At 36.1% G+C, this 27,663-nt stretch overlaps 1 protein-coding gene across 1 annotated transcript in view; it reads left to right on the top strand.

The window, feature by feature from the left end:
- LOC140159331 (suppressor of tumorigenicity 7 protein homolog) overlaps positions 1-27,663 on the top strand; it is an 89,333-nt gene that overhangs the window by 28,256 nt on the left and 33,414 nt on the right. The window contains exons 2-4 of the mRNA XM_072182774.1: positions 14,549-14,631; positions 22,524-22,656; positions 26,465-26,635. Of these exons, the coding sequence (XP_072038875.1) occupies positions 14,549-14,631; positions 22,524-22,656; positions 26,465-26,635 (387 nt within the window). The remainder of the gene's footprint in view (positions 1-14,548; positions 14,632-22,523; positions 22,657-26,464; positions 26,636-27,663) is intronic.

Here is a 27,663-nt window from a genome sequence, read left to right as displayed (position 1 = left end):
CAACATAGCTTTCAATAGGACGAATGTACGGCTATGAATATGCATAATAATCACAAGAATGTACCTCATGTGTCAGGGCGATCCATGCAAAGGCAACATAGCTTTCAATAGGACGAATGTACGGCTATGAATATGCATAATAATCACAAGAATGTACCTCATGTGTCAGGGCGATCCATGCAAAGGCAACATAGCTTTCAATAGGACGAATGTACGGCTATGAATATGCATAATAATCACAAGAATGTACCTCATGTGTCAGGGCGATCCATGCAAAGGCAACATAGCTTTCAATAGGACGAATGTACGGCTATGAATATGCATAATAATCACAAGAATGTACCTCATGTGTCAGGGCGATCCATGCAAAGGCAACATAGCTTTCAATAGGACGCATGTACGGCTATGAATATGCATAATAATCACAAGAATGTACCTCATGTGTCAGGGCGATCCATGCAAAGGCAACATAGCTTTCAATAGGACGAATGTACGGCTATGAATATGCATAATAATCAAAAGGACCAACTCCATGGAGTTGGGCCTTTCTTCCATGAAAACCATAAAAGTGTATGTGGAAGATTATTTAGAGAGTGGATTTTGGCTCATCTTTCACACACACGGATTAGGAAGAACAGTCTGCTGGCAATAAAATGCTGGGTCAAACTCATTTTCATAAAAAAATTGGAGTTGGGCCCTTCTTGCACTTATATTCATATCAGAGGGTACATGTAAGCTTAAAGGTTGAGAGATCAAATCGCCATTATTTACCATGAAATAACTGCATATAATCAGTCTTCTATTTTCATTTGAAAGTGGTGCAGATTATCTTCCCATTATAATCCCAGTATTCTGATCAGGGCTTGAAAAAATGTTTATTTCCAGGGAAGCAAGCTAAATTTTCCACAATTTACAGCATGTTTTTATACAAAAAAAAGACACAATTTCCCTCCAAATACCAGCATTTCCCTCCAAACACTAACATTTCCTGGGAAGGAGCTTCTCAAAATTCCCCACTTTTTCGAACCATGATTCTGATGGTGCGTATAAGCATTATGGTAATATTTTGATGTAAACAAACAATGCATTTATACATGGTATTTGGACTTCTTGATGTATTGCTTCGGATCTTGAAACTGGATAACAGCCCTAGTTTAGGACTGAAGGGCAAGGGTTGCGAGTGGGAGGCATTTCCCCATCCCCCCCCCTCCCCCAGCGCCACCACTGGGCCTGAGATTGAGCCACCTCAAAATCATTCCCCTCTATAACAGGGATATGAGAGACCAAATATTTATCTGTTTCCAGATTTTTTTTTTCAACTTTTATTTTTCTAGTACACTTGTACAAAAGTATGTATGGTTTAAATTATTTAAGATTTTTGAGCTAAAAACAGATCTTTTTTCAAAGACACACTCTCAGGTCTGATAGAGGCTATACATATCATATCTATCATGAAGACATGAATTCTCAGTGTGAAAAAAAAACTGATGGTACAAGTGAATCATTTTGGGAAAAAATACTGCATATATTGCATAATTTATCACACCAAAATTCTGGAGGGAGTACATGGCTGCATGCTGCTGTATAAAACATATTAAAACATGGTTTCTTAAAATTGGTAGTACAAAGGATTGGACAACAATTTGCTGCAGTGAGGAAAATGGTTTGTCGCCCTCTGTTGTTCAAGTGTGGCTATATTATTATAATCGGAGAAACGTCTAGCAGCAGGTTCATGGACGGAAATCAGAAAATAATTGTTATGCATGCATGTAGGGTTCACCTGTTGCAGTATCGCCATAGCAACAATTTGAAAATAATTTTTTGAAAAATAATTATAATTTTTCAAATATGAAGTATTGTTTAGTATTCAAATGCATATTTGACATGTATGTTCATTTTGACTAAATCTGTCACCATATGTGCACAGTGCCTGTACAATGTATTCTCCTTTTGGTAAAAATTATTCAGCGATGTGCCTGCCTGAATATGAAAATAAGGTGAATTTGGATTTTAAGATGTAAGGAAGGAGAGTGAATTGCAATGAGAGAAAATAAAATGAAGATGTTGAGTGAGGACAGTATTGGTTCTGTTAATTGTCCTTGATATTCTATATCATTTGAATTGATTTGACAAATTAGATTTTCTATATAAGCACTTGAACATTTAATAAGATTATTTTCAAATATTTTGTGGACTTCGAATCTTCAGTTTCGTTGTAGAATTATATGATTGTACATGTAACTGAAGTTGATATCATTTATACAAGGATGTAAGATGTAAATTCGGCTTAAACTTAGGATTGAGAAGGTTGGATCAAATTTGGTAAAAATAATATTTCAGAAACCCTGGGAAACTTTGCTTCTTGTGTTCAAACTTTGAACAATTTGGCTGGCCTGCCACATGTGATTTACCAACATGCAATGATACATAATTATGGATTATGTTTTATCTGGTTTTTATGATGAACAAATAAAAAGCATATATATTTTGAAGAGTAAAACTAATGGTTTATTTTATTGATACTGGGTACATCCATAAAGGAAGAGAGAAAAAGGTAATGGCAAATCGGAGAATGAGTTGCATTGTTTGTCAGGTTATTGATTTAGTTAGCTGACATTACACCCTCAGGTGGGGTCTTCCACTCTGTGCACATCTCCATTACCGAACCTCATTGTCAATTGAAACATCAACCACAAACTCATTCTTTGCCCTGGGCCTAAACCATAATGTTATAAATGTCTGCGCAAGAGTGCAACTTAGGTCAAAAACCAGGAAGGAATCTATTATGTGAAGTTGGAAATAAATTTAATACTGGAACCTACTTTTTGTGACTTACATTGTAAGGTCTGGAACCACCAGACTTCATTAGGCAACTGACCCATTGGAGATTGGACTAATCTAAATTCTCTCACCTTTAGGGTAGGTCACCCACCTTTACACAGTATTTTTTGGGGATCTGAGAGCATGATCAGACACGCCAAATTGCATTCTGAATAGAAGAATGTCTTGCTAGGAATGCACGATTTTGGAGGCCAAAAACGCACCTCAATTTTCCAAAAAACATAAAAATATGTGGTTTCCAACCAAAAATGCAAAATGTAAAAATTCACAGATTTGGAGAGTCTTTGGACCTTTGCCAAGTGCTGTAATCATTCATGATTGATTAAAAAAAAATTTGGAAATTTTGTATCCAAAAGGGGCAGATTTGTAACGTGTGTTCACAGCATAAGTATTAAAGATCTAAAAATGCAGTTGGTACCATATATTTAAAAAATAGAATTTGAAGTGAACACAAGTTACAAATCTGCCCCATTTGGATACAAAATTGTAATTTTTTGGTGGTTTTGTTCTATTTTTTTAATCAACCACAAATGATTGCAGTACTTCACTCTAGGTCTAGGGGCTCTCCAAATCTGTGAAAAATCAAAATCAAATAAAAAATAAATAAATAAATAAAAACAACTAAAATTTGATGGAAAAAAATACAATTCTATTTCTTATGGAAATATTACAATAAATGGCTTCAATGTTCCGTTGTATTCATGGTGTAAATGTGGAAAATTATCAAAAAGTGAAGTTCCCTTGCTTGTTACATCATAATATTTATAACAGTATACATGTAAAAGAAAGATGTACACAGTTTTCCCAGGAAGAAACCTTGATGAAACACCAATTAAATCTAATTGTCATTATCCACAGGATACTATTTCCCAACATTAATTCACTCTTATCATCTAGAATCATAATGAAGCAACCATTGTTATTATTACTAGTGTGCATTTACCTTGGAAACAAAGACCCAACCATCTTGCTTTTCACCCAGTAATTGCATTATGCTAAATGCTAATTATCAGTATGAATTCTACCAGTTCTGTCTGCCCAGTTCTGTTTGTTCACTCAACCCTTCAAGAAAATTACATAAAATAAATATTTCTAATTATTTTGCATAATTCAGTAACCTTATTTGATAGAATAATTATGATAAACACCTGAAGCTGTTAGGAGGTGAATAGTTGGTGCATCCCGTATTAGCATATTAATCAGCTTGCAAGGTACCGTGGGTAATATGTGACCTATATGATGTAGTAGTCGTGCAGTGTGGGTTTCCCTCTGTGTGTGTGTGATATTGAGTTATCCATCCATCCATCCATGTGTATTGGCTAGCTGCTGCTCACTGCCATATGTGTGTGTATGACTAGTGTGAATGGTTGGAATAATACATATGCTACAGCATAAGCCACAGGCTACGCATGCCGTATGCTTGAGACTCAATTATAACCGGCCCATCTGATAAACCCAAGTGTCATTTAGATTTGGCATACATGCATAGATAGCCTACATAGATCCGAGATTACATGTAAGAAAGAGAAAGGATGTACACATCGCTACCTTGAAGAATACATTGGAAAACGATATTGGAGTGGATATAAATCAGGCTGAACGAACGGACAAACAGGGATACATAAGAAAAACAAGGAATACTTGAAGGGCTAGCCTCTACATGTCTGCTGTTCGATATAGCCACTAGTCTACTTGGTAGTACAGGCTTTAATAGTGTCAAGATTTGTCTGCACGCCTTCCGTGATGATGTTAATGTGATCTAATCACTGTGCCTTTAAGTTGTTGATTTTGGAATATCATGAACGGTGAGGAGAGGATTCTGTTTACATTCATTCGATGTTACTTGTTTGTTTGTTTATGCTGCTTGTGGAGCAAGTTTCCATAAATTGGAACAAGAAATTGTGAATTAATTGGAAGAGCAATACATCTTTCCTGATTGTGTTGATTGTACTGTTAATAATTAATTGCTAGGGAGTTTTCAAGTTGTTCTGCGTGCAGGTGGGATGTGATTTCTGCATGTGAGTACATCCACGTGATGCACTCTGACTAGGGATCTTGTCAAATATTTAATGACTTTATTTTTATTTTTATCATTTTAAATCTGCAGTCAGCAGATTTTTTGTTACATGTAAACAGCGTTGGCTATAGCCGGTATCACGGAGCAAAATGCTACTCAATTTTGGAAATGTGTAGAAATTTTATGCCATATACTCTTACTTTAATAGTGAAGTGTGCAAATGTAACAATTATCAAGTTGTGCAAGCTGATAATGCTACGCATAAAAAATGTCTTATGTCCGCTGCATGTAAAAGCTGATAACAATATGTACATTTCAAAATGGATCAAATTTTAAGTATCATAGTTCTGAGTTTGTCATTGCTGTCATCACATTTCCAACACAAATTTGTCTCATTTTTGACAGGGATTTATATTATTTGGTCCAGTGGCAAGCAGACTTAATAAATGAACAGTCTCAAGGATCCTCCATTCAACATGTTTAACAGACCAGCAGTATCATTAGTAATTCAGTTTATTGTAAACGAGGCACTTAAGAAAGGGCTGCCGTTTCCGCTATTGTCCGATTATGTAGTCAGATATTGAAGTACTGAAAGCACTCAATGGTCCATGACAATGGGCTATTCCAGATATTAATGGCACCTACCCTAAAGAAAACATGGGAAAAACAAATTTTCCCATGTCTTTTATTTATCCCTAGCAATTGCGAGCACCAACATGATACATGTATTACACCCCCTACACTTCTGAACATAAGAGTCAGTGATCATTATTTTTTTAAATTTATTGATAGCTTATTGGTTATTGACTATCGATCACTAAGACTGTGATAATGAACTCCTTTTCAGGATACCTATAATGTACTGCTGGCTATGTCCTTTATTTTGTTTTTTTCTTATTTTATTTGTCTTATGATTTACGAAATTACGAGGTCAGATATGCCAAATCTGTCTTTTTTTCGGGGTAGGGTCAAAAATTTCTGAAAGTGCCCAATTCCTGTTGGTTGGAAATATTTGCATTTGGGTAGATGTTGAACTGGATACTAGTTGACAATGACAGGATCTGGTATTTGATATGACTAGCTCTACAGTATAGGACAGCGTTCAAGATTTGACTTACGTTTGGCGGACACGTGTGTGAAAAAAAGTATTTAGGGGTGAAAAGAACCAAAATTCTTGAATGTTTATATGTTTCCAAGGGTAAAATGTCATCTAGTTTCAGATTTTGGCACTTAAAACTCCCTATCTTTTATAGATTTTGAGAAAAAATCATTTTGGTGTGACAAAAATTTTGACTTGCAGATTTCCTGTTAGTATATGAACATGAAAACTATCAAATAGTGCCTAATTTTCTATTCTAATTGTGTAACAAGGGTACAATTGTGATATTAAAAGCATTGAATGGGATCCATATATTTCTTTATTTTTTGTAGCAGGGGTAGAAACTTGAGGGTTCGGGTGACAATTGATTTAGAAAAATATACAATATTCGCATCATTTTCAATTTGAAAAAGCCATATCTCCACAATGGTATGAGCTATAAGGATGCTTTAAGTGTTTATTTGCTCAGTATTTCATTAGCTAAATGGTGATATAACAAACAAGTAAGCTAGATCTACAGAAAATAAAATAACTTGCAAAATGCTACCCCCACCCCTAAGGATTTTGAGGGCGTGAAAAAAGTCACAGATTTTGCAAAAAAAATAAGTCCTTCAAAATTGGGAGGTTTGAGGCTAAACAAAAGACATGTTGCCCTTACCAATGCCTCCCTCTAGAGCAACATGTTTTTTGTTTAGCCCTGAGTATCCCCATTTTGAAGGACTTATTTTTTTTGCTCCAATTTTTGCTCCAATTTGGGGACTTCGGACAGAAATATGCCTGTAGAGTGCTATGGGGAAATGTTCAAGTTGATAATTATGCATTTTTTATGTCAGATTCAGTTTCTACACAAAATTTCACCCTAGAAAATGTTCCTTTAAGTAGGATATCTTTCACTTTAAGTTTCCACCATTCTGTCCGCCAAACGCAAGTCAAAGCTTGAACGCTGTCATAGGCCTATAATGGTTGTACTCGAACCAGTAATCACTTATCAGAATGCTATTCCTGATCGAGCTTTTTGACCATGGCAATCTTTAAAAACAACCTGAGAGAACTGCTAAAACCCATTGACCACTCCCCCCTTTCAGATGGAGCGGTCACCTGGTTTTAGCGTTTCTCAGGGTATAGCATGTTTACTAGGGCTGTTTGTGAGATAAAAATAAGATGGCTGATAGATAAGATAACAACATGGAGGTATATGAAAGTTATTGTGTAAATAAATATATAGGTCAGAAGATATTTGATATGTTGATATCGAGTCATGGCGTTAGCTCCATCATTTAGTATACTTAGGTTGTGCAAAGTGAGGTCATATTATTAACCATGTTTTAAACCTATACACTATGATCCACAACATGCTCATCTATCAGGGGCACAGTTCTTAAACCCCAATACATTTGTACATTAATTGAATGACCTTTGAAAATTTGGGTACAAAAACTCATACTCTGCCACTTGAGGTCAAATATTGCACTATGATTATTTAATTAAGGTTACTGGACTATGCCATTGGGATGAGGCTATTGTGGTCCATAGTGATATCAGGAGGGTAAGAGTTCATAAGGGCAATGTCAGCACCCCAGGTCGCAGTGTATGGGTAGGAGAGTGACGATGACCGTATTTGCCGGAAGCCCTAACCCTAGCCCTAATCCTAACCCTAACCCTTACCCTAACCCCAAACCTCTCTACTGGTAGAGCCATACCACCATGGCCATTTTGTTATGACAGTCAGTCACAGTCTGCAGCTAGCATGGAAGCATCTCTGACCATGGTTAAAAATGGAAATATACATGTTTAATATCGTCACCCTACTACGATAATTACCCAATTAGTCAATTACCATATTCTGTACTTTGTTCTCAAAATTGCAATAAATGAATTTGGCAATTATCGTAGCAGGGTGACATATGATAATCGCTAATCAGCTGTGTGTTAAAACCGATTTACTGAATCCGACTTTCTGTGCCTTTTTGTCAGTTGTCACTCACCTTTCCCGAATAGTAATAGAAGTTCATCGTCTGTATGTCATGATTTTGATAATCACTGCATGTGTCAGAGAATATTGTTGCCATCGGACTCGGAGCATGGCTGGTATAAAACATTAGTCATGTCTACAGCTGGAGTTTGTGATGATTCGAAGTGACGTGTTGGATGAACTTCAAATTATTTCAAGATGCAATGGACAGTGATTAATAATAATATTGCCAGACTGCAGAATTCTGATCCAGTATGTGTTGCTGCATTAGGGTTACAGTATTATCAGATGAATTATGTTTATAAATAGACTTGAATCCACCCCCAGATATGTTTCATTTAGACAGTGTGTTAAAGTACCAAAAGTATGGACTCCCGGTATGGACTACCCTACATGTATGGGGCATTGTTAGCGATGCACCATTAGATTCTCAGGTGGGGGTAGGAAGTTTTTGAAAAAAAAACTTCACCCACACTACATGAGCAAAAAAAACAACTTTCCCCACCAACAGTAAAAAAAAACTTCCCCACCTAACTGTGTATAAATGCATGAAATTTAAAAAAGAAATTTCCGCCTTGCTGCAAAAAAAAAAAAAAAAAGAACTTCACTGAAAAAAATCCCCGGAGAATCTAATGGTGCATCCCATATAAACATTTTTTCTTCTCATATCAAAACCCATGGAGTGATACAACTCAAATTTGGAAACATTGTTTAAATGTTAGGCCTCAATGTAATTTTGATAGAAAACAGAATGTGAAAAAAATTGGGCCACCTTAGCATGTTTACAATGTTGATTGAATTGACTAGTATTTTTACTAGTAATTGGAAATAAAATCCCCACATGATTTAGTTATTAAATTGCTTGCAAGGTACACCATTTAATATTTACAATAGCTGAAACCTACACTGTACATACATGTAATTCAACCTGCTTCCATTATCACCATGCTTCATTAAGTCGCCCATTTTATAAAATAAGAACAATGTCGGAGATGTTGTATTTGTGCAGGCAAATTTGATATTTCTACATTTTAGACCCTTTTCAGTATGACCAATTTGCTACTTGACTCTACCATGGTAGATCACATTCTGACTTTTATTATAGACATATCAAAATCCACATCCTAAAAAAACGCTTTCTGATCAAAACTATAGTAAAGAATTAGTATAAAGTATCAGTGTTTCTTCTGGCTAAAATTTCAAGAACAGAAATTAACTGACTTGGACCAACGTTATTTTACTCAATCAGGTTTTAGTTTAACAGTAGGTATGTTTTGACTTGACAGACCCATGTGGCCTATTGACTGGCACATGTTGGATATCTGATATGCATAGGTGTACAAAAGGTGAACAAGGCCTAGTCCCAAGGAAGTTTTAAATGCATAGTTTTGTTATATAAATAGACATGTAGGCAGATTTACTGGATTTTAAATGTAAAGAACTCATCACTATAGTGTACAATAATGTTTGTTCATTGGAAGTTATAATGTTGCTTTTTCTTGATCTCCCATGTGAATTTGGCGAGATTTGGATCAAAACTGACAGAGCATTTTACACACATGTAAGTAACCACATGTACATACAACATTGGCCAAATTATAGTCCATGTTGGAGGCGTCCGAATCAACGCCTTGCATCAAAATCTGCAATGTTTCTAAAATTCTAAAATTAGATATATAAAGAAATGTTGCCGAAATGGTCCACTTTTTGTGACCAAAAAGTCAATAGGGTTTAGTTTGAGTTGTCATAAAATGTTCCACTTTTGTGACCAAAAAGTCAATAGGGTTTAGTTTGAGTTGTCATAAAATGTTCCACTTTTTGTGACCAAAAAGTCAATAGGGTTTAGTTTGAGTTGTCATAAAATGTTCCACTTTTGTGACCAAAAAGTCAATAGGGTTTAGTTTGAGTTGTCATAAAATGTTCCACTTTTGTGACCAAAAAGTCAATAGGGTTTAGTTTGAGTTGTCATAAAATGTTCCACTTTTTGTGACCAAAAAGTCAATAGGGTTTAGTTTGAGTTGTCATAAAATGTTCCACTTTTTGTGACCAAAAAGTCAATAGGGTTTAGTTTGAGTTGTCATAAAATGTTCCACTTTTTGTGACCAAAAAGTCAATAGGGTTTAGTTTGAGTTGTCATAAAATGTTCCACTTTTTGTGACAGAAAATCTACATGACTGACACATGGTTCGAACTAAATGGTATTTCCTACTTTGTTTTTCAAAATATTTACCAGAGATTTGGCTTTCTAATTGATATTCATCCACTTTGTCCCTTTAATTTTTTAAAAATTAAATTGCTTTAAAAGAGTTCCCTAAAACCTGGCACGTCTGCTGCTGCCCTGAAGATACTGAATGCCTGGCCTGACCTCCGAAGATTTTCAACGCCCTTAAATGTTCAAGATGAAAAAATGCTGGTGGAAAAAATGTCATGCTATTTACGTATCGGTACTATCACTGATGAGCCAAGATGGTCTCATTCCCTGGGGCATAGTCCAACAAAACCTCCATTCAACAATCATAGCTTAGACTTTGACCTCTAATTGTGAGTATGATTTTTTGTTCCCAGTACTTTCAAAGGTTAGTTTATGGATGTTCAAACATATTGCATAAAGAACTACATGAACATGTTCTTCTGACTTCCTAAAGACCGGGGGTACACAATTTGGTTTGGGTATGGGATGGGTGTGCCGCTGAGAATTTGAAAGTCGACCCATCAATATACTAATTCAAGAATTTAGGACCCATCGATATATACCAAAATGCAAAATTTTTGGCCAAATTTAACACAAATTGTCTTAATTTTCAAAACTTTTGGCCACAGTGAGGCAAAATTGGGCTATTTTTTAAAAGAAAATTGAGAACATTTTGAAAAAAGGACCCATCCATATACCAAAATTAGGGCAGAAAAAGGGGTCAGTGATATACCAGAAGGCCGAAAATGCTACCCATGTTTGCAACACGTCCTTGTACATGTATGGTAATTTTTACTGAGCACCCCCTTCCCCGCGCCTAAAAATTTCTATGCCTTTGTTCAAGATTATAAAAAGAAGGATGGTTTAACTGGCATGAAGGATAAAGTACCAGTAGTATAATTATTCATTAACTCAACACTGACGACAGAATTACTCATTGGATGTCTGTAAAATATGATGAGAATCAGTGTATGCTTGGTATGACTCATAGATAATAGCAGTGAGGAATGAGATGAATGGGATACATATTGTGATGAAATGATTAATCTTAACGGAATTATTGAAGGGTTGCATTTGTACAAAATATAAGATGATGTTTAATGAGTATTATGAATTACAACTAGGGAGGATATGATACAGTAATGGGTCTTTATATTATGAAGTGCTTGCCAGGGTTGTAGCTAGGATATTTTTAGTGCTGGTGGCATTTGATGAAAATTTTGCATGTATGGCAATTTGTTGTCAAAATTGACTAAATTCTTGACTAATTCAACCAAATTGTGCAATTTTGGACTCCGAGTGGCGGGCTTAGTCCTAAAATTGCAGCTGAGTGGTGGGGTCCAAAACTGAGAGGTGGGCTCTGCCGCCCGTTATCGCCCGCTGCAGCTATAACCCTGGTACTTCCGATACCACCAAATGACTTGCCAAATTGTAGCGGCATCATATGGGGAATGTTGGGACCTATGATACATGTATTTTGGTATTACTGGATTGAGGAGACTTTTTTGTTTTTAAAAAGCAATGCTATAAATAGTGTAAAAATGATCCCCCAATGGCTTCAATTGGCACCACTGGGAGGATCCCCCATCCTACCACTTTTCAGAGTTAGTTTTCTAAAATCTATTTAAAGGTAAAATCCAGTTCAGAAAAGCCAAATCTCATGTTTACCAATAATATTATGAATGGTTAAAATCATGGTATGCAGGGTAGCTTACATAGTGTATGTAAGCTTCACAGAAATCTTGCTTCCCCCTCATTTGACCCCTGAAATACGCATTGCCCCCACCCCACCCACCTCATTGAAAAGTTTAGAGATCAAGCTTGGTTCTAAGATGATACTTGTTTCCTGTAACGTAAATCTCAATTCACCATTTAAATTGAATTGTGTTTAGAGATGCTGTTTCATAAGTAACTGAGTTACTTACAAGTAAAGTCAGACAGTAACTTATTTTAAAATCTATTGGTGAAATTCCCCAAATCAATCAAATTTTAAGATTGTTTTTTTATTTTCTAAATCAAGATGGATTCATAGAAATGTAATTGGACATTTACATTCAAAATCACTAAAGTGTCATTCCCCCTGAGTTTTGAAGCATGATTCATGATGTTAATTTGGCATTTCAATTTCAGGAGGTTTTTTTTGTATTGGGTACATACTACATATTAAGGAATCGGATAGCAACGCTTGCACAGTATTTTTTGTGGTCCTGAGAGCACATCAGACATATCGATACAATTCACAATTTGTGACAAGCAGACAATTTGTGATAATCAGAAGGACATTCATCATATTCAAAACACAATTCAATATGTCTGATGTACTCTCATGGCCCACAAAAAATACTTGAAAACGTCGCTATCTGAGCCCTTAATGCAAATTTTGATCTAAAGCTGACCTTAAGTTGCCTTTGGTAAATCATTTCCATCTAGGGACTTCAAAAATTCACAGGTATGTTCTTATGTAGGAGGATGCTGGAATTTGTAAATGTTAATAAACCATGGTAAAGCTGGAAAAACTAAAAGTGATATGTTTTTAGGTACTGTGGGTTTGCAAAGAGTATCTTCCAGGTCGTTGACACTAACATGATTTGACATATAAATTCAATAACATGGTGGTAACATATGTGAATATTTGAATGCATTTTAGAGTCGGACTTCACTAGGATACACAACATGCTCATCTATCAGGGCACAGTTCGTTAACTCCTATACATTTGTACATTCATTGAATGACCTTTGAAAATTTGGGTACAAAAACTCATACTCTGCAACTTGAGGTCAAATTTTGCACTATGATTGTTTTATTGAGGTTATTGAACTATGTCATTGGAATGAGGCCATTGTGGTCCACAGTGTGTGTACAAATAGGTTGATCTAAATAATAGGCAATTTACCAGGCATTGATATTGAATGTGGGTGCTATTCTATTGAAACAAGATATTGTTTGAGGTAGGCCTAATGGTAATTCAATTATGATGGAATCATGTCTGGCCAGTACAGTGAGCAATGTTGAATGGTCTGTTAATGAGCATCATGTTTGTTTGTTTGTTTGTTTGTTTAAACGATCGCTCCATCTGGAGACACGCTTGGCTCCTGATGGGACCAGGCTCAAACAAAATGCTCAAGCCAGGCTAAAAGGCCTATATAATATAAGCATGCTGGCCTGTATGGATCATGTGTTTTGTTTATTATTATTTTAGTGAATCTTAGACTACAACCTTGTGTCCATCCTCTCTAAATGTACACTGTACATGTAGTGGAAAGAGTGGAAAAAAGAGCGAGAGAGTGAAATGGAGGACAACCCCTTTTTGAGTAAAAAAATTTCACACTGAAAGGATTGAAAAAAGTAGTCTGTATACTCTCAAAACAGTAAAAAAACAAGAGTGGAAGGGGAATGTGCGCGAAGCAGCCTTTGAACGTGCTTGCTGTTAGGACTGGTGGATTTTTGTAATATCAGAGAGGGCCTGTCACGGTAAAGCACTGAACAAGTGCTAGACCAGATCAGTGGAACAACCAGGGTTTCCCAGTTTTGCCTGCCTACACAGAGCAAGAAAATAATGACAAATTAGTAAAGAAGAGGAAATGGTGAAAAGAGAAGAAGGGGGAAAGTGAGAAAGGGAATGGGATTTAAAGGAAAAGAAGACAAAATGTAAATCAAAAGAGAAAAAGGGGAAAGAAAATGGAATTAAAGATGGATAAAAATGGGCAAAGTGAAGAAGAGGGGGTCAATGAGGAAAGAGAAGGGGATCTAGGGAAGTGAGGATACCCCCTGTAGCATACTGGCTACACCCCTGAACCATAGTGACATGCATGTAAATTGTTAAAAAGGAAGCTGGAAATCCTACCTTTTCTACGGTTCCTATACATTCTCGGACAAGACATGTGCAAAGTGCATTTGAAAGAAACGCAAGCATCACACAAGCAGTCATTCCGCAGGTGTATGATGTTGTAAGCTATGCACAGACTCATTAAACCAATCACACTGCACCATGTTGTTACTAAGCAGCCAGTTGCTAAGGTCGGAGCTTCTGCAAAGTACGCACATGCATTGACACTACGCCAGGCATGTACGTCTGTGTCCGAGAACTTAGTAGCAACAGCAGAAGGGTTGAATCTGCCTTGTCCAAATAATGGTTGTTATGCATTTCGTTTTCAAGCTCGCAGCTCAGCTGGAATCATGTATACTCTGTAAATCGTCTGCTCAGTGCCAGAAGTGGGTAAGTGAAATAGCTGCCATGTGTTAGATGAGTATAATATACTGTGGGGAAATTGCCAAATGTTCATAGGGCAGCTATAAACCCACTTTGGGCACTGAGCAGTCAAAATGTTTGCATACACGGGAGTACTGCAGCTTTGTTTAAAATACTACGATGATTTCAATTCTTATAATTCAGTGTTTTTTTTCACTTTTTTCTTTTCATTTTGCAGTGGCCATGTTTCTGAATACACTTACCCCCAAGTTTTATGTGGCACTTACAGGAACTTCATCTTTGATATCAGGTCTGATTTTGGTAAGTATAGTTGACTTTGTTACAAAATCATGCTAAGGGCTGTAGCTAAGGAGGTATGGGGTAACCCCCCCCCCCCACCATCTAGATTTGACAGCTAAAAGTAAGTTTTCAGCAAAATAATGCACTCGTCTGCAAATTACAATCGGTCATGTAATCTGCATTGATGGTGGGTGTATGAAGTTTTATTGCAACATGAATGTTGATTAAAGTAGTTGAGGAAAAAATAGGAATGTTTTCCTCTGTAAAATATGTTTACCGTGAAACGGAATACTTGCTATTTTAGTCCAAGCACTGGGGAATGTACATTATCACAGTACAAGAAACTGAGGAAATTGGAGGTACATGTTTGAATCCATCGATCAATAATCATACATTTCCTGAGATAAGTGATCAATAAATGTTACATTTCCTGCGGATAATATGATGAATAGTTTTGTCGTAAAAATAACATAGTCGGTTATTTACATTAAGGATGCCGGTTTTAACATGGAAAATTCAATAATATCAGAACACTGCAGACATATAGGGTGGAATTGATGACTACGCAACATACAGGGTTGCCCAGTGTGTTGATTTCAAAGAAATTAAACCAGGAGAATTCAGATTTTGCATAGCCTTGTGGGTAATGCGACATATGGAAATCTGCCATATTGGATTGTAATTCATGGGCACCAAAATAAAGTACCTTCCATTTTTTTCAACAAAGACTAGAAAATGACACAGCACAGAAATTAATGTTTTAAAAGTTAATGCTTGTTGTACATGCAGCATTCTGTTTAAAATAGTGTGCACTACACTAAAGTTGGCAAAGATTGCAAAATGAAACATTGAAAGATCCACATAGAAAATAGATTCTTGTAAATGTTTGAGGTGTTACAGCATCAGGGTTCAAAATAAGCAGGAGCCAAAGGCAATTTTGCCCCTGCTGAACCTACAAATAACGCTAGTTGCCATGGAATTCTTCATGATCAGGGGCAACTTTTTTGTTGAAAATAAATCGTCCCAGGGTTATAAATACTAAGTCGCTAATCATCTTCAGAACAGCATCTGCATTTACCCCCTGGTTGAGGTGATATTTTCAAAACAAGTTGCCCATATTTCAAACCCTGTACTGCACTTAATTTGTGTATGCCCTGGTCTGCCCATCAAAATGTACACAATGCTCCCATTTTCATTTATTGCAATAGCAGACTGTTTTACTGGAAAACTAATGTTTTAATATAGGAAGCGCAAGTGTAAATGTGTAATCTACAAGATGGAATTTGAATGTACGAAAACGTACAAAATTGCATTCCCCAAACCTTTTAGTAACACAACAGTGAAAGTGATGGACTCAAGTTATGAGCAGGTTTGAAGCAGTTATACATCTTCATGTATGCAAATATGTTGCATATATTTGCATCAACAAAATGCAATCAGACCAAACAGTGAAGTAAAAGAGTAAAATGTGTTAGATCTCACGTTCTTCTCTTAGCGTGTTTGACAGATATTCATGCAATAATTGGGTTTCTGCTTGTACAATATCCTGAAGTGTTGTGCTGTATGCAAATTGTAAAGTCACTCACCTCTTGTATATTTGTGAACATTTTCCCCTGACATCTTTGTTTAGTCAAACATCCATGCAATTTAAGTACCGGTAGTTGCCTTTTCCTTTGCTCAAGATGGATTGACAAAACAATACTCAAAATGAGAAAAACAAATGAACAAAACAAATGAACATCCGATGCGACCCAATCTGATCCACTCAGGCCAAAGTTGGAAAGGGTGAAAATTGAGTTTTGCTTAGTAGTCAGTAGTACCTACATTGACCGATGTTGAATCCCCATGTCTCTTGAATACTTGGTTGCAAAGTTATGAACCTTCTATATCCATTTTCTTAAGTTTTTTATTGTTTTTACTACTCACCTAGGGGCTGTGCAATAATTATGAGCCCTGGGGGAGGGTAAAATTTTCTAATGGCCCGCTAAAAATCGCTTGCCCCCCCCCCTCCTCGGCCCGCCAAAAACCACTTGCCCCCTCTCGGCCCACCAAAAATCTTTGCCCCCCCCTTTGCACATGCCAAATTTTTGGGATCCAAATTTGCAAACCTTAAATGGTCTATATATATGTTGCAAGCGCAGCGAGCAGGAAAATTTGCATATTAAAGCGTTTCCGTACTGTTTTCCTAAGCCTTTTTAGAGCGTTTTATTTAAAAGGCGCCCATGAATGTGTGCCAAAAATCGCTTGCCCCCCCCTCTAGGCTGGCCAAAATTGCTTGCCCCCCTTCGGCTAGCCAAAAATTTCTTGCCCCAAAATTTTACCCTCCCCCAGGGCTCATAATTATTGCACAGCCCCTTATTGCCTATATCTCAGTTTCATTATTGCCGACTTTAGCCCGCTCAGATAAGATTTGGTCACAGGTGCTGAAAAAAAATTTCATTTTAAAAAGAACTCTCTGGAGATCACTTCACTTTAGATAGTGAATTTCAAATTGTAATAATGACCAAATCACAATTTTGTGTATGCATAATATTAATTTAATCTTCAGAGAATCATTTATATTGAGAGAGAGAGAGCTTTGATTAAATCTGTACTCAGTCAAGTTGTCGTCATAGAGATTCATTTAATAATTTATCCTTTTACGTTTGATTCAACAACATGTATAAATTGAAAGAGATAACTTACCTAAGGTATTCAATTTTGAGTGTTTTTCTTTCAGACTCTGTCCATTTGCTATCAGTGGTACTTAAAATCATGCAACTCATATAAAATCCAACTCGACATGCGCACACACAGCAGAAATGTCAACTCTAGCTGTATAGTAGATGGGTAATATCTGTGCGATTAATTTTTTTTAAACATTTTTTTTGTTTCAAATTGCGTTTGCAGGTTTTCAAACACTTGAGCAAATAATACACCCATGCAGATGGTGCACTTTGTTCCCATGCAAATCATCATAGTTATTTTCTTTCTTGTTTTGTTGTAAAATGTCAATTTTGTATCGCAAATTTCAAAATATCCACAAATTACTTGATATTGGAAGGACATTTCGCAGTATCCACAATGCAATTTGGTGTGTCTGATGGTGCTCCCAGGTCCCACAAAAATACTGCGCAAAGGTGGGTAACCGAGCCCTTAAAACTTTCAAAGTGAACTTTACAAAGACTCAATTCCTTGTAATCACATGAATGGAACTAATACATGTACCACATGTAATTTTTGTAAATCAAATGTTCATCAAAAGCCCCATTTGTTGTACATGCATAATACTAATGAATATTTTTCTAATGTTGGAAATGACTTGTCAGATGATGTTATTTTTGATAACTCCACTAATTGTGATATTGATAAGAGTTCAATTTATGATCATGATGATATACATGTACATGCATTTAGTGAGCCTATACAGAAATCTTCTGAATCTGATATATATTATGTTGAAAGTGTTGTTAATCATAATTGTTCTGGTGGTACTATTAATAATTTTGTTTGTAAAGGTTCTGCTGCATGTGATGATGATAATGGTCATTATACAGATATAGGCTCTCAAAATAATGAAGGGTCTAAAGACTCTGATAAAGATGTTTCTAATTCTAATGATATTACTTTATATACAAGTGTCAATTCTTCTCGTAATGTTTCTAAAATGAATGTATAAATGTCAAAAATTATCAGATAACCTCCACCTGTGGAGAATGTTTTAAGAAGGTATTTGTAAACAACTCAGTTTCTTGTTCTCAATGTTCTCTTGATTTTCATTATGATTGTACTGATATTGACAAAGTAAATTCTATTCATCACCACTCAAATTGGCTTTGTAATTCTTGTTTCACCAGAATTTGTTTAGATGAACTTCCTTTCAGTGAGGGCCAATTTATTGATCTTAAGTGTCATTTGAATAGAGGTTTAAAAATTTGTCACATTAATATTCAGAGTCTCAGATACAAAACAGATCATCTCCAAATTTTTCTTTTTACAAATAATATTGATATCTTATGTGTCACTGAGACATGGTTAACACCTAACATTGATGATAATGAAATTGTTATTGATGGATACAATTTATATAGAAAAGACCGTGTTGGTATGGAACATGGTGGTATTGTTGTCTATATAAGAGAAGGTATTGATTACAATGAAGAGGTTAATATAAGTATTGATAATGATGTTGAAGTTCTATTCACTGAAATCAATTTACCTTGCACTAAACCAATTTTGCTTGGTACTGTTTATAGACAGCCTAATTCAAATGCTGAGTATTTAACTAAAATTGATCTTGTGTTACAGAATGCTGTGGCTAATTATAATGAGGTTATAGTTGTTGGTGATTTTAACCTTGATTTATTTAAAAGTAACTTCTCTAAAAGGTTAAAAACTTGGCTAAAAACTCAAACTTTACTCAATTGATCACTGAAGCTACAAGAATTACTCCTGAAACAAGATCTTGTTTAGATCTTGCTTTTGTAACACATCCTGACATGATCACTGCTCATGGAGTACATCATCTTGGCTTGAGTGATCATTCACTAATTTTCGTTGTACGTAAAAGTAAGAAAATTAAAACCCTCCTAAATTAATTAAATCTCGCTCATATAAAAATTTCAATGATATTGATTTTATTAACTCACTTAAAACTAAAGACTGGGATATAGTTACTAGTTACTCAGATGTTGACTCTGCCTGGGCAGTCTGGTTTGATATGTTCAACGAGGTTTGTAATAATCATGCCCCCATTAGGGAAAAAGAAGACTAGAGGGTATCTCCCTGAATGGGTAACTACTGACTTCCTGAAACTTACTAAAGATAAAGAATTCTATTATGATAAAGCTCATAAAACTAATGACCCACTTGATTGGGATAAAGCCAAAACTCTTAGCAATAAAGTCAATAACTTACGTAAAACTCTTAAGAAAAATTACTACAACACAGAGATTGAAAATAACTTGCACAATTCTAAGAAATTATGGAAAACCATTAGGAAGGTTATTCCTGGTAAAAATAAGAGTTCAGTAGCTAACATTAAAGTTGATGATAAAGTAACTACTAACGACAAAGATACTGCAGATGTTTTTAATGATTACTTTACTACTATTGGCGCTAACCTAGCTAGTAAATTTAACTCTCATGATGAAGATAATATTCAAGTTAATAATTTGGGTTATGATCATAATGCTGTGAATGATGCTTGTAAATTTAATTTCTATTGTATATCTGCTGATTATGTTTTTGATCAAATTTGGAATTTCTCAAATAACAAATCTCCTGGACTTGATGATATTGATGTCAAATTATTCAAAACTGCTGCTCCTATTGTTTGTAAATCACTTGCGTATATATGTAATCTTTCCTTAGCTACTGGTGATTTTCCTTCTGTTTGGAAAAATGCAAAAGTTGTTCCTATTTACAAAGCTGGTTGTAAATCTAATGTTGAAAATTATCGTCCAATTTCTGTGCTAAGTATTGTTTCTAAAATAATTGAGCGTGCAGTTCATGATCAAATGTATTCTTATTTGTCTGTAAATAATTTTCTAAACCCATCTCAATCTGGTTTTCGCTTCACAATATTCTACTGCAACAACAGTTATTGATGTTGAAGATTTTATTCTTATGAACATGGACGAGGAAAGGTAACTGGTGCCATATTTCTTGACCTTAAGAAAGCCTTTGACACTGTCAATCACAGTCTTCTTCTTAATAAGCTCAAGAAGTTTGGCATCAGGGACAATGAACTCAACTGGTTCAAATCGTATCTCATAAGTAGAATGCAGTCAGTAAAAGTAGGCAGTTCTTTATCAGATTTAAAACCAATTAACATTGGAATTCCACAAGGGTCTATATTAGGTCCTTTATTATTTATTATTTTTGTAAATGATCTGCCTGATAGTGTTATATGTAAAACAGTAATGTATGCTGATGATACTTCATTGCTTGTTAGCTCATCAGATCCTTTATGTCTTCAAAACAGTCTCAATTTTAACATGTGTAAAATTGCCAGCTGGTTTAAAAAGAACCACCTCACTTTGAATATCAGCAAAACTAAATTGATGCTTTTTGGTACCCCTCAAAATCTTAGTAAGTACCAAAATATTTCTTTAATTTATGAGGGTGAGACTATTGAGAGAGTTGACAACTTCAAATATCTTGGAATTATTTTTGATAGTCACATGACTTGGTCACATCATATAGATTTAATTGCTTCCAACGTCTCTAAACGTTGTGGTGTTATTCGTCATGTGAAATATTATCTTCCAAATTATATTCTCAAAAACTTGCTGATTCTCTTGTCATGCCACATTTTGATTATTGCAGTCATGTTTGGTCCAACTGTTCACTTACTCTGTCAAGTAAGTTACAAATTCTCTTGAACAACCTTGCCAGAATTATTCTTTCTGCTGATATCAGAACTAATATTGATTCAATGATGTCTTCTCTCAAGTGGCTTAAACTAGATAAAAGGTGGAATAATCATATTCTTATTATGTTATTTAAATGCCTTACTGGCAGAGCTCCTGATTATCTTTGTTCCAAATTTTCATTTACCAAATCCACTCATGATCATGTCACAAGAGGTACTTCCTCCAATTCACTTGTTGTTCCTCAATTTAACAATAACTCTGGTAAGAGATTGTTTCAGGCGAGAGCAGCAAATCTGTGGAATAGTTCTGTTGATGTTGACACTCGCACTAATTATATTTCCTTGAGCCTAAGTGAATTTAAATCAAGAGCTCTCACAATCCACACTGTTCATTGATTTTCATATTTTTCATGATTCTTGTAATTTCTTTATAATATGGTATTGCATATTTTTCTTGTAATATTTGTGTAATAAATGTATTTAAGTGAATTACACCTGTACATGTATGTCACAGGGCCTCCAAGAATAGCAGTGCTTTTACACTGAAGGAGCTACCCTGTATAAAGAAAGTTGAAATAAAATAAATAAATTAAAGAATCAAAATAGCCTGCAGTATCAGTGTGCATAGTGTTTTATGCTATGTAACTGAGTAAATTCTTGATTAAGGGAATTTTATTATTATTATTACCAGTGCTGTACGGTGCAAAAACTGATTGAGGAGCCAATGGCTCCTAACTTTATCAATTTAGGCGCCCAAATTTTGCTCCCAAGTAAAAAAACAATTTTAAGTTTTTTAGGCTTACTTCCATTTCCAGTTCTGGGTTCTACTAGGTTCATTAAAAGTATCAACTGCTGTTGGATTATACGAGTGGATATTCATACTGTTGGATTCCCTGATTTAATTGTTTCATCGTCATCCTTCTTGTTTCCCAAAAGCTCCATCAAATTCAAAGTTTTTTTTTGATTTTGACGCCATCTTGAGTGCTTAAAAACAATCAAAACTTTTGACCTATCCTATATTATCATCCATATGTACATGTTTTGCATTTGCTGGCGATTAAAAGCTTCAACAGTTGGTCGCCATTGGCGCCATGGATTGAAGGTTTGGTCGCATCAGAAAAAATCTAGTCGCCAATGCGCCTAAAATGGTCGCACCGTACAGCACTGATTATTACTATATTTTACAAAACATTTTTCCTATATTCTTTTGAACACGTTGTAAATGAATGCATTGTAATATACATATGCGATCAAGCAAAATCAGTCGGAACTTGGAAATATTGATTTTGAGATATAGCCAAACAAAGGAAATATTTCCTTTTGTTTCCTGATGTTTTGGAAACTCTTTAATTGCTCATATCTTTGGAAGTGGTTGTTTAATTTCATTGGGGTTTTCTGCAAAATCCAGCTTTGTAAATGCTTTTTGTTATCCTATAAGAAACTGAAAATATATTATTTCCGAGTTCCGACTGATTTTGCTTGATCGCATCACATATATGCACCTGATAAACAGCTCATTTCTTATTGATGAGCTATTTGTTTTTGTATGTATTTTCAGATCTTCGAGTGGTGGTATTTCCGTAAGTATGGCACATCATTTATCGAGCAGGTGTCTTTGAATCACTTATCACCATGGTTAGGAGGAACTGACAATGGAGCGGCCAATAATTCTGGCCAACAATCCCCACCAGGTCAGTATGTACATACAATACATGGTGTATCTGAAAATAATTACTGTCGAAAATCCTCTGTATTGCTTGTATTGATGCCTGGACAGTCTTGTGCAATAGAGGTTGTGCATTACTAGTGACGTATCATCCCGTAAATATGACGGACTACTCAAATGCATTCAACAAAAGCATAATTGCAATCTAAGTACTGCAACAGTTTGTCTCACACACATAACAAATGCACTACGATCAAATAGGTTGATGACAACATTTGATTGAATGGACTGCACTGTGCCATGATTACGGTGTCCTTCACCGGTTCAAATCCTTTGCTTGGAGCCAATCGATCAAAGCATGCAGGGCCTCTATGACACAATTTTGAAAATTTGAGCTCTTGAAATATATAAGAATTTTGTGAGAGTTTCCTCTGCTGAAAAATGTAGGCATTCTCTTACTGAAGGAACATTTGTGGGAGATATGGCACACAATAATCAACTTAGGGTGCCGAATTTGGAACCAAATACGGCGAGGTGAACACTGAATAAAGTTGCCTCTTTACCGCTATTTGTTATAACACAAAGTAGATGTTGTAAAACATGGTCGATTTACATAATTATAATGTGAGTATCTCCTCAAATTTCATTACATCCCCACAGTCATCAATACATCATATGTATGTATTCAAAAATGCAGACGGAGCTTTGGAAAACAATCATTTTCCCAACAGCTAGAATAACAGTCTTTCATAGTTTATCAAAATTTCACTGAGTTGACAGGTAGACCCAACTGCATAATATGTTATAGGATTTTTGTTGGTTTTTTATATAGGGATGGGAAGGGAGTATCATATGATGTGTGCAATATGTTATATGAGATGCTCTAGACAGATGACATGACACCAAGCAAGCAAGCATGCATAATATGGATTTGAACAAATATAATGATATATTACAACAAGTTATTCAGTTCACATTACATAAGGGGGTGGGTTCCATTGGATCATGACCTCCCTTCCCTCCCCTCCTTCCTTCCCACCCTCCTTCCTTCCCACCCTCCTTCCCTCACTCCCTCCCTCCCTTACCTCCGTCCCTGCCTCCCTCCTTCCCTCCCTCCTTCCTTCCCTCCCCTTCATTTTCTCCCTCTCTCCTTCCCTCCCCCTCCTTCCCACCCTTCCTCCCTTTCCCTCACTCCCTTTCCCTCCCTCTATAAAACAACAGATATCAATTTGATACATGTCAGTCAGTCATATACTCCAGACTCCAGAGTAGTCCGATGAGTAGGACCTTTTTTTCTAAGTTCCCAGACTATACTCATTTCACACATATGATCACTATCTGACATGGTGCAAGAAAGACGAATCGCGAAAGTCCGCGGGAGGCGCGGTTAGTGTATTTTTGTGGTTAATCTTTCTTGAGCGATCAGAGTTAGAGTATAGTTGGTAACTAAGAAAAAAACAGGTCCTACTCGTCGGACTACTCCAGAGGTGCCTCAAATCAACCATGTACAGCCTTTGTCATTTTGGTTCACAATAAGGCGACACGTTGATCATTTGCCAGCGAAGTGGTTACATAACTCCCTGGTAACTGGATCACGCACATTTTGGAATTGGTAGTACATGCCATAGACTTGGTTTGCGATCATTTCGATCGTGGTGCAGAACTCAAAAGCGTGATCCAGTTGACATGGTGATTATCAGATTACATGTAACACTTCGCTGGCGAATTGTAAGGTAACACAGTTAATAGAGGGGGCTCGCGAGCATGAACCACCGCCCCTAGCAAAATAATGCTTAGTCCATTTGTTTTGTTTCATTGCATTGCATTACATCTGGAACTGGTACCTGTCAACACAGACAAATAAATTGAAAGTATCTCTCTGACGTTTTTAAGTGTGTGTGTGGGGGGGGTGTGATGCTAGCGATTTCAGGCTGCGCCCAATGAAATTCCATACTAAACGGCACTGCCACATCAGGGTGATAAATGGTATAGCATTAAATTTCATAAGTTTGGTTTGTCTATACAACCCTGTGATACCACAACTAGTTTGGTTTCTGGTTTGTTAATAATTTTCATTTGATCAGCATTAAACCTATAAAGATGGCCAGGCCTGGCAAAAAAAGCTTAATTAATTGGAAATATTAATAAGCCAATTTTAAATGGCAGCATATTTTTCCAGCAACATTTGTAGCTTATTTTGCAGTCAATGGATGGTACTACATGTACTAATTTACCCAAAACTTCCATGTCAAGAATTTCAAATCAAGCTGCACTACAATGAGATACTTAATAACAGGCTACAGCAATACATTTTCCTTCAAAATGTCCCGGAATCCCCATTTTTCAGCAACATTTGTAGCTTATTTTGCAGTTAATGGATAGTACTACCAATTTGGCCAATACTTCCATGTAAAGAATTTCAAATCAAGCTGCACTACTGTGAGATACAGCCAGACAGACACATGTACCTTTTAAGATATACAAAAAAAAAAAGATTCATCATACCAAATATTGACGTCTTGCCGGGTTGTCTCTCCTGTGTCTTTCAGTTCCTACTTGGTTATTTTGCAACACACAGCCATACATTGAGTGGCTGCATTGCCATTTCAGATGCACATGCGAGGCATTGACAGTAGTTATGGGTATATTTTTAACTAACAGCCGAAAGCCATTAGACATAATGGTAAATGGAGGATTGTATTAAATTTTGTTGTTGTCATATATATAGAATCATTATAATCTTGTCAGGTTGAGCAAGGCCTTTTATTGTATGTAATCGCTGTGAATTTACATGTTTATGCAGAGAAAATATGGAATCATGATGATGAGGTGTTATCATACTTGTTGGTATACTATAACATTTAATTAAGGTGCGAAAAGTGTGATTTGAAAATTTGGGAATTGCATCAGAAATAGAATGACAAGACTCAGTATGTGAATTATTGATGGAAAATATCACAACTTGCCGTTTTAAATAATATGCTTCTCTTGTCAATATTAGATTAAAGATTCTTAGCATGGTAAAAGGTCAAGCTATTGGCAATGGCATCAGATTGTCAATCTGTGTTAGCGAATTGTTTCAATTATGTCATGTGTTGTGTAATATAATTTAGTGCACACATTTTCATTTTCCTCTTGATCTTGGTCTTTTGGGAGCAGATGCTAAAAAGAAGATCAATGTATGGAGGTCTTCAAATGGGGAAACCAGAAAAAATATGGGGTGTTTGAGAGAAAGCAAGAACAACACCACATGAGGTCTTTGGGACGGAACATAATGTACAGCTTAGTATCAGAGTGCACCCCCCCCCAAAAGGAACTGTTTGTGGAAAAATTTCAAGGTTTTGAATTCACAAAGCTGTATTTAACATGTTTCCATTAACAGCAACCAAATGAAGCCATGTACTTACTTATTCAGTGACGATTGTTTATTAAAAGCAGCTATGGGTTGCAGTGGCAGCACTACGGAGGGGCAAATATTTTTCTTTCCCCCAGTTTGGCCCCCCCCCCCACTTTTGAGGGAAAATTTACGTAAATTTCCACTTTTTGTGGCAATTTTGTGCCAAATTTGCCAATTTCGCACCCCCCTGAAATTCTCTTTGCCCCCCCCCATGCCCCCCTCAAAAAAAAGTCCTGGTGCCGCCACTAATGGGTTGATGACTTATTTACCCAATAATGTGATTATCATATGTGCGTTTGTTGGAGTTGTATAAAAGTTTCGATAAACTTTCCAGGTGAACTTAAAGAAACTTAGTTTTACTTGTGATAGCATCCAGTTTCCTATTGTAAATTTATTTGTTTTTGTTTTTTGCTCCACTTAATCTTCTCTGTTTCAGAATGCAAAACATGGCGAAATCCGTTAAATCTATTTCGAGGCTCGGAGTACAATCGATATACGTGGGTGACGGGGAAAGATCCGCTAACATACTATGACATGAACCAATCTGCGCAAGATCATCAAACATTATTTACATGCGATTCAGATTCAACTAGACCGGCAGATGAAAGTAAGTCAAGTGGACATTAGTGTGTGTGGTACTCTTATTGATTTAGAGACCAGGCGAGCCCGTACTCGGCTATATTTTCCTGGCTCTCATGGAAGGAAATGCACAGTGTACTTCCTATGGGCAGGGAAAACTTGTGATTTTTAAGTGCATGCTTAGTTTGGGATCTGAATGTACCATGCCCTGTGCTGATTAATAATACTGCATGGTAAAATGCAAAACCTTTGCAATGCTCATGCTTTAAAACTTGGGATTCCCATCAGCCATAAAATGAAGAACTATACTATTTTGTTTCCTATAAATGACAATCCAATAGGTGAGAGTGTTGACTTGCCTTGCACCACTGAGTCCCAGGTATAACCCTGGCCGTGCCCAGGGACTTTATGTGCACTTGGTTTATCCCAATCCATGCTCGCTCTTGCAGGTTTTCTGCAGGATCTCTGGTTTCCTCCTGCTTTCAAAATTGGTGACTAGTTGTTTGGTTATAAAAATGAAAAACTTCTAATTGGTGGGTGTTACAATCTAAGCGTGGCCAGGTTTGCGCCAGGTTTGGCTGCAACCGGCCTACTTTAAAATGTGCTCTATAATAAAATATCCATTATTTATTTAAGTAGTACTAGCATTATTATAATATGGAAGGAAGATGTTTCATAGAATTACACCATGGTGACACATGAGATGTATGGAGTGCAAGTTCTCCCAATCTTTGGGTATCTTACTATTATAGATGATTTTGAAATAATTACCTATTTTCATGTTTGTAGGTGTTTTTTATTTTTTCCCCTTTAATAAACATCTAAAAAAAAAGTAACTAACCATTAACTAACAAACTAACTTTGACTATTATTCAAAAATGGGTGATTGTATTACAAATCTGTAAAATGTGTTGGAAGCAGAATTTATTTCTGCACATTTTACCATCCGGAACAGTGGTGCAATTTGTTTTATTCTTGACTTCAAAGACACACACATTAAACCAGATGGGTTTCAAATATTTTCACAACCTCTTTAAATTTAAGGTCCTTAATGCG

The sequence above is a fragment of the Amphiura filiformis genome, chromosome 8, assembly GCF_039555335.1.
Source record: "Amphiura filiformis chromosome 8, Afil_fr2py, whole genome shotgun sequence".
NCBI classification, from domain to species: Eukaryota; Metazoa; Echinodermata; class Ophiuroidea; order Amphilepidida; family Amphiuridae; genus Amphiura; species Amphiura filiformis.
This window is presented reverse-complemented; position numbering and strand designations above follow the sequence as displayed.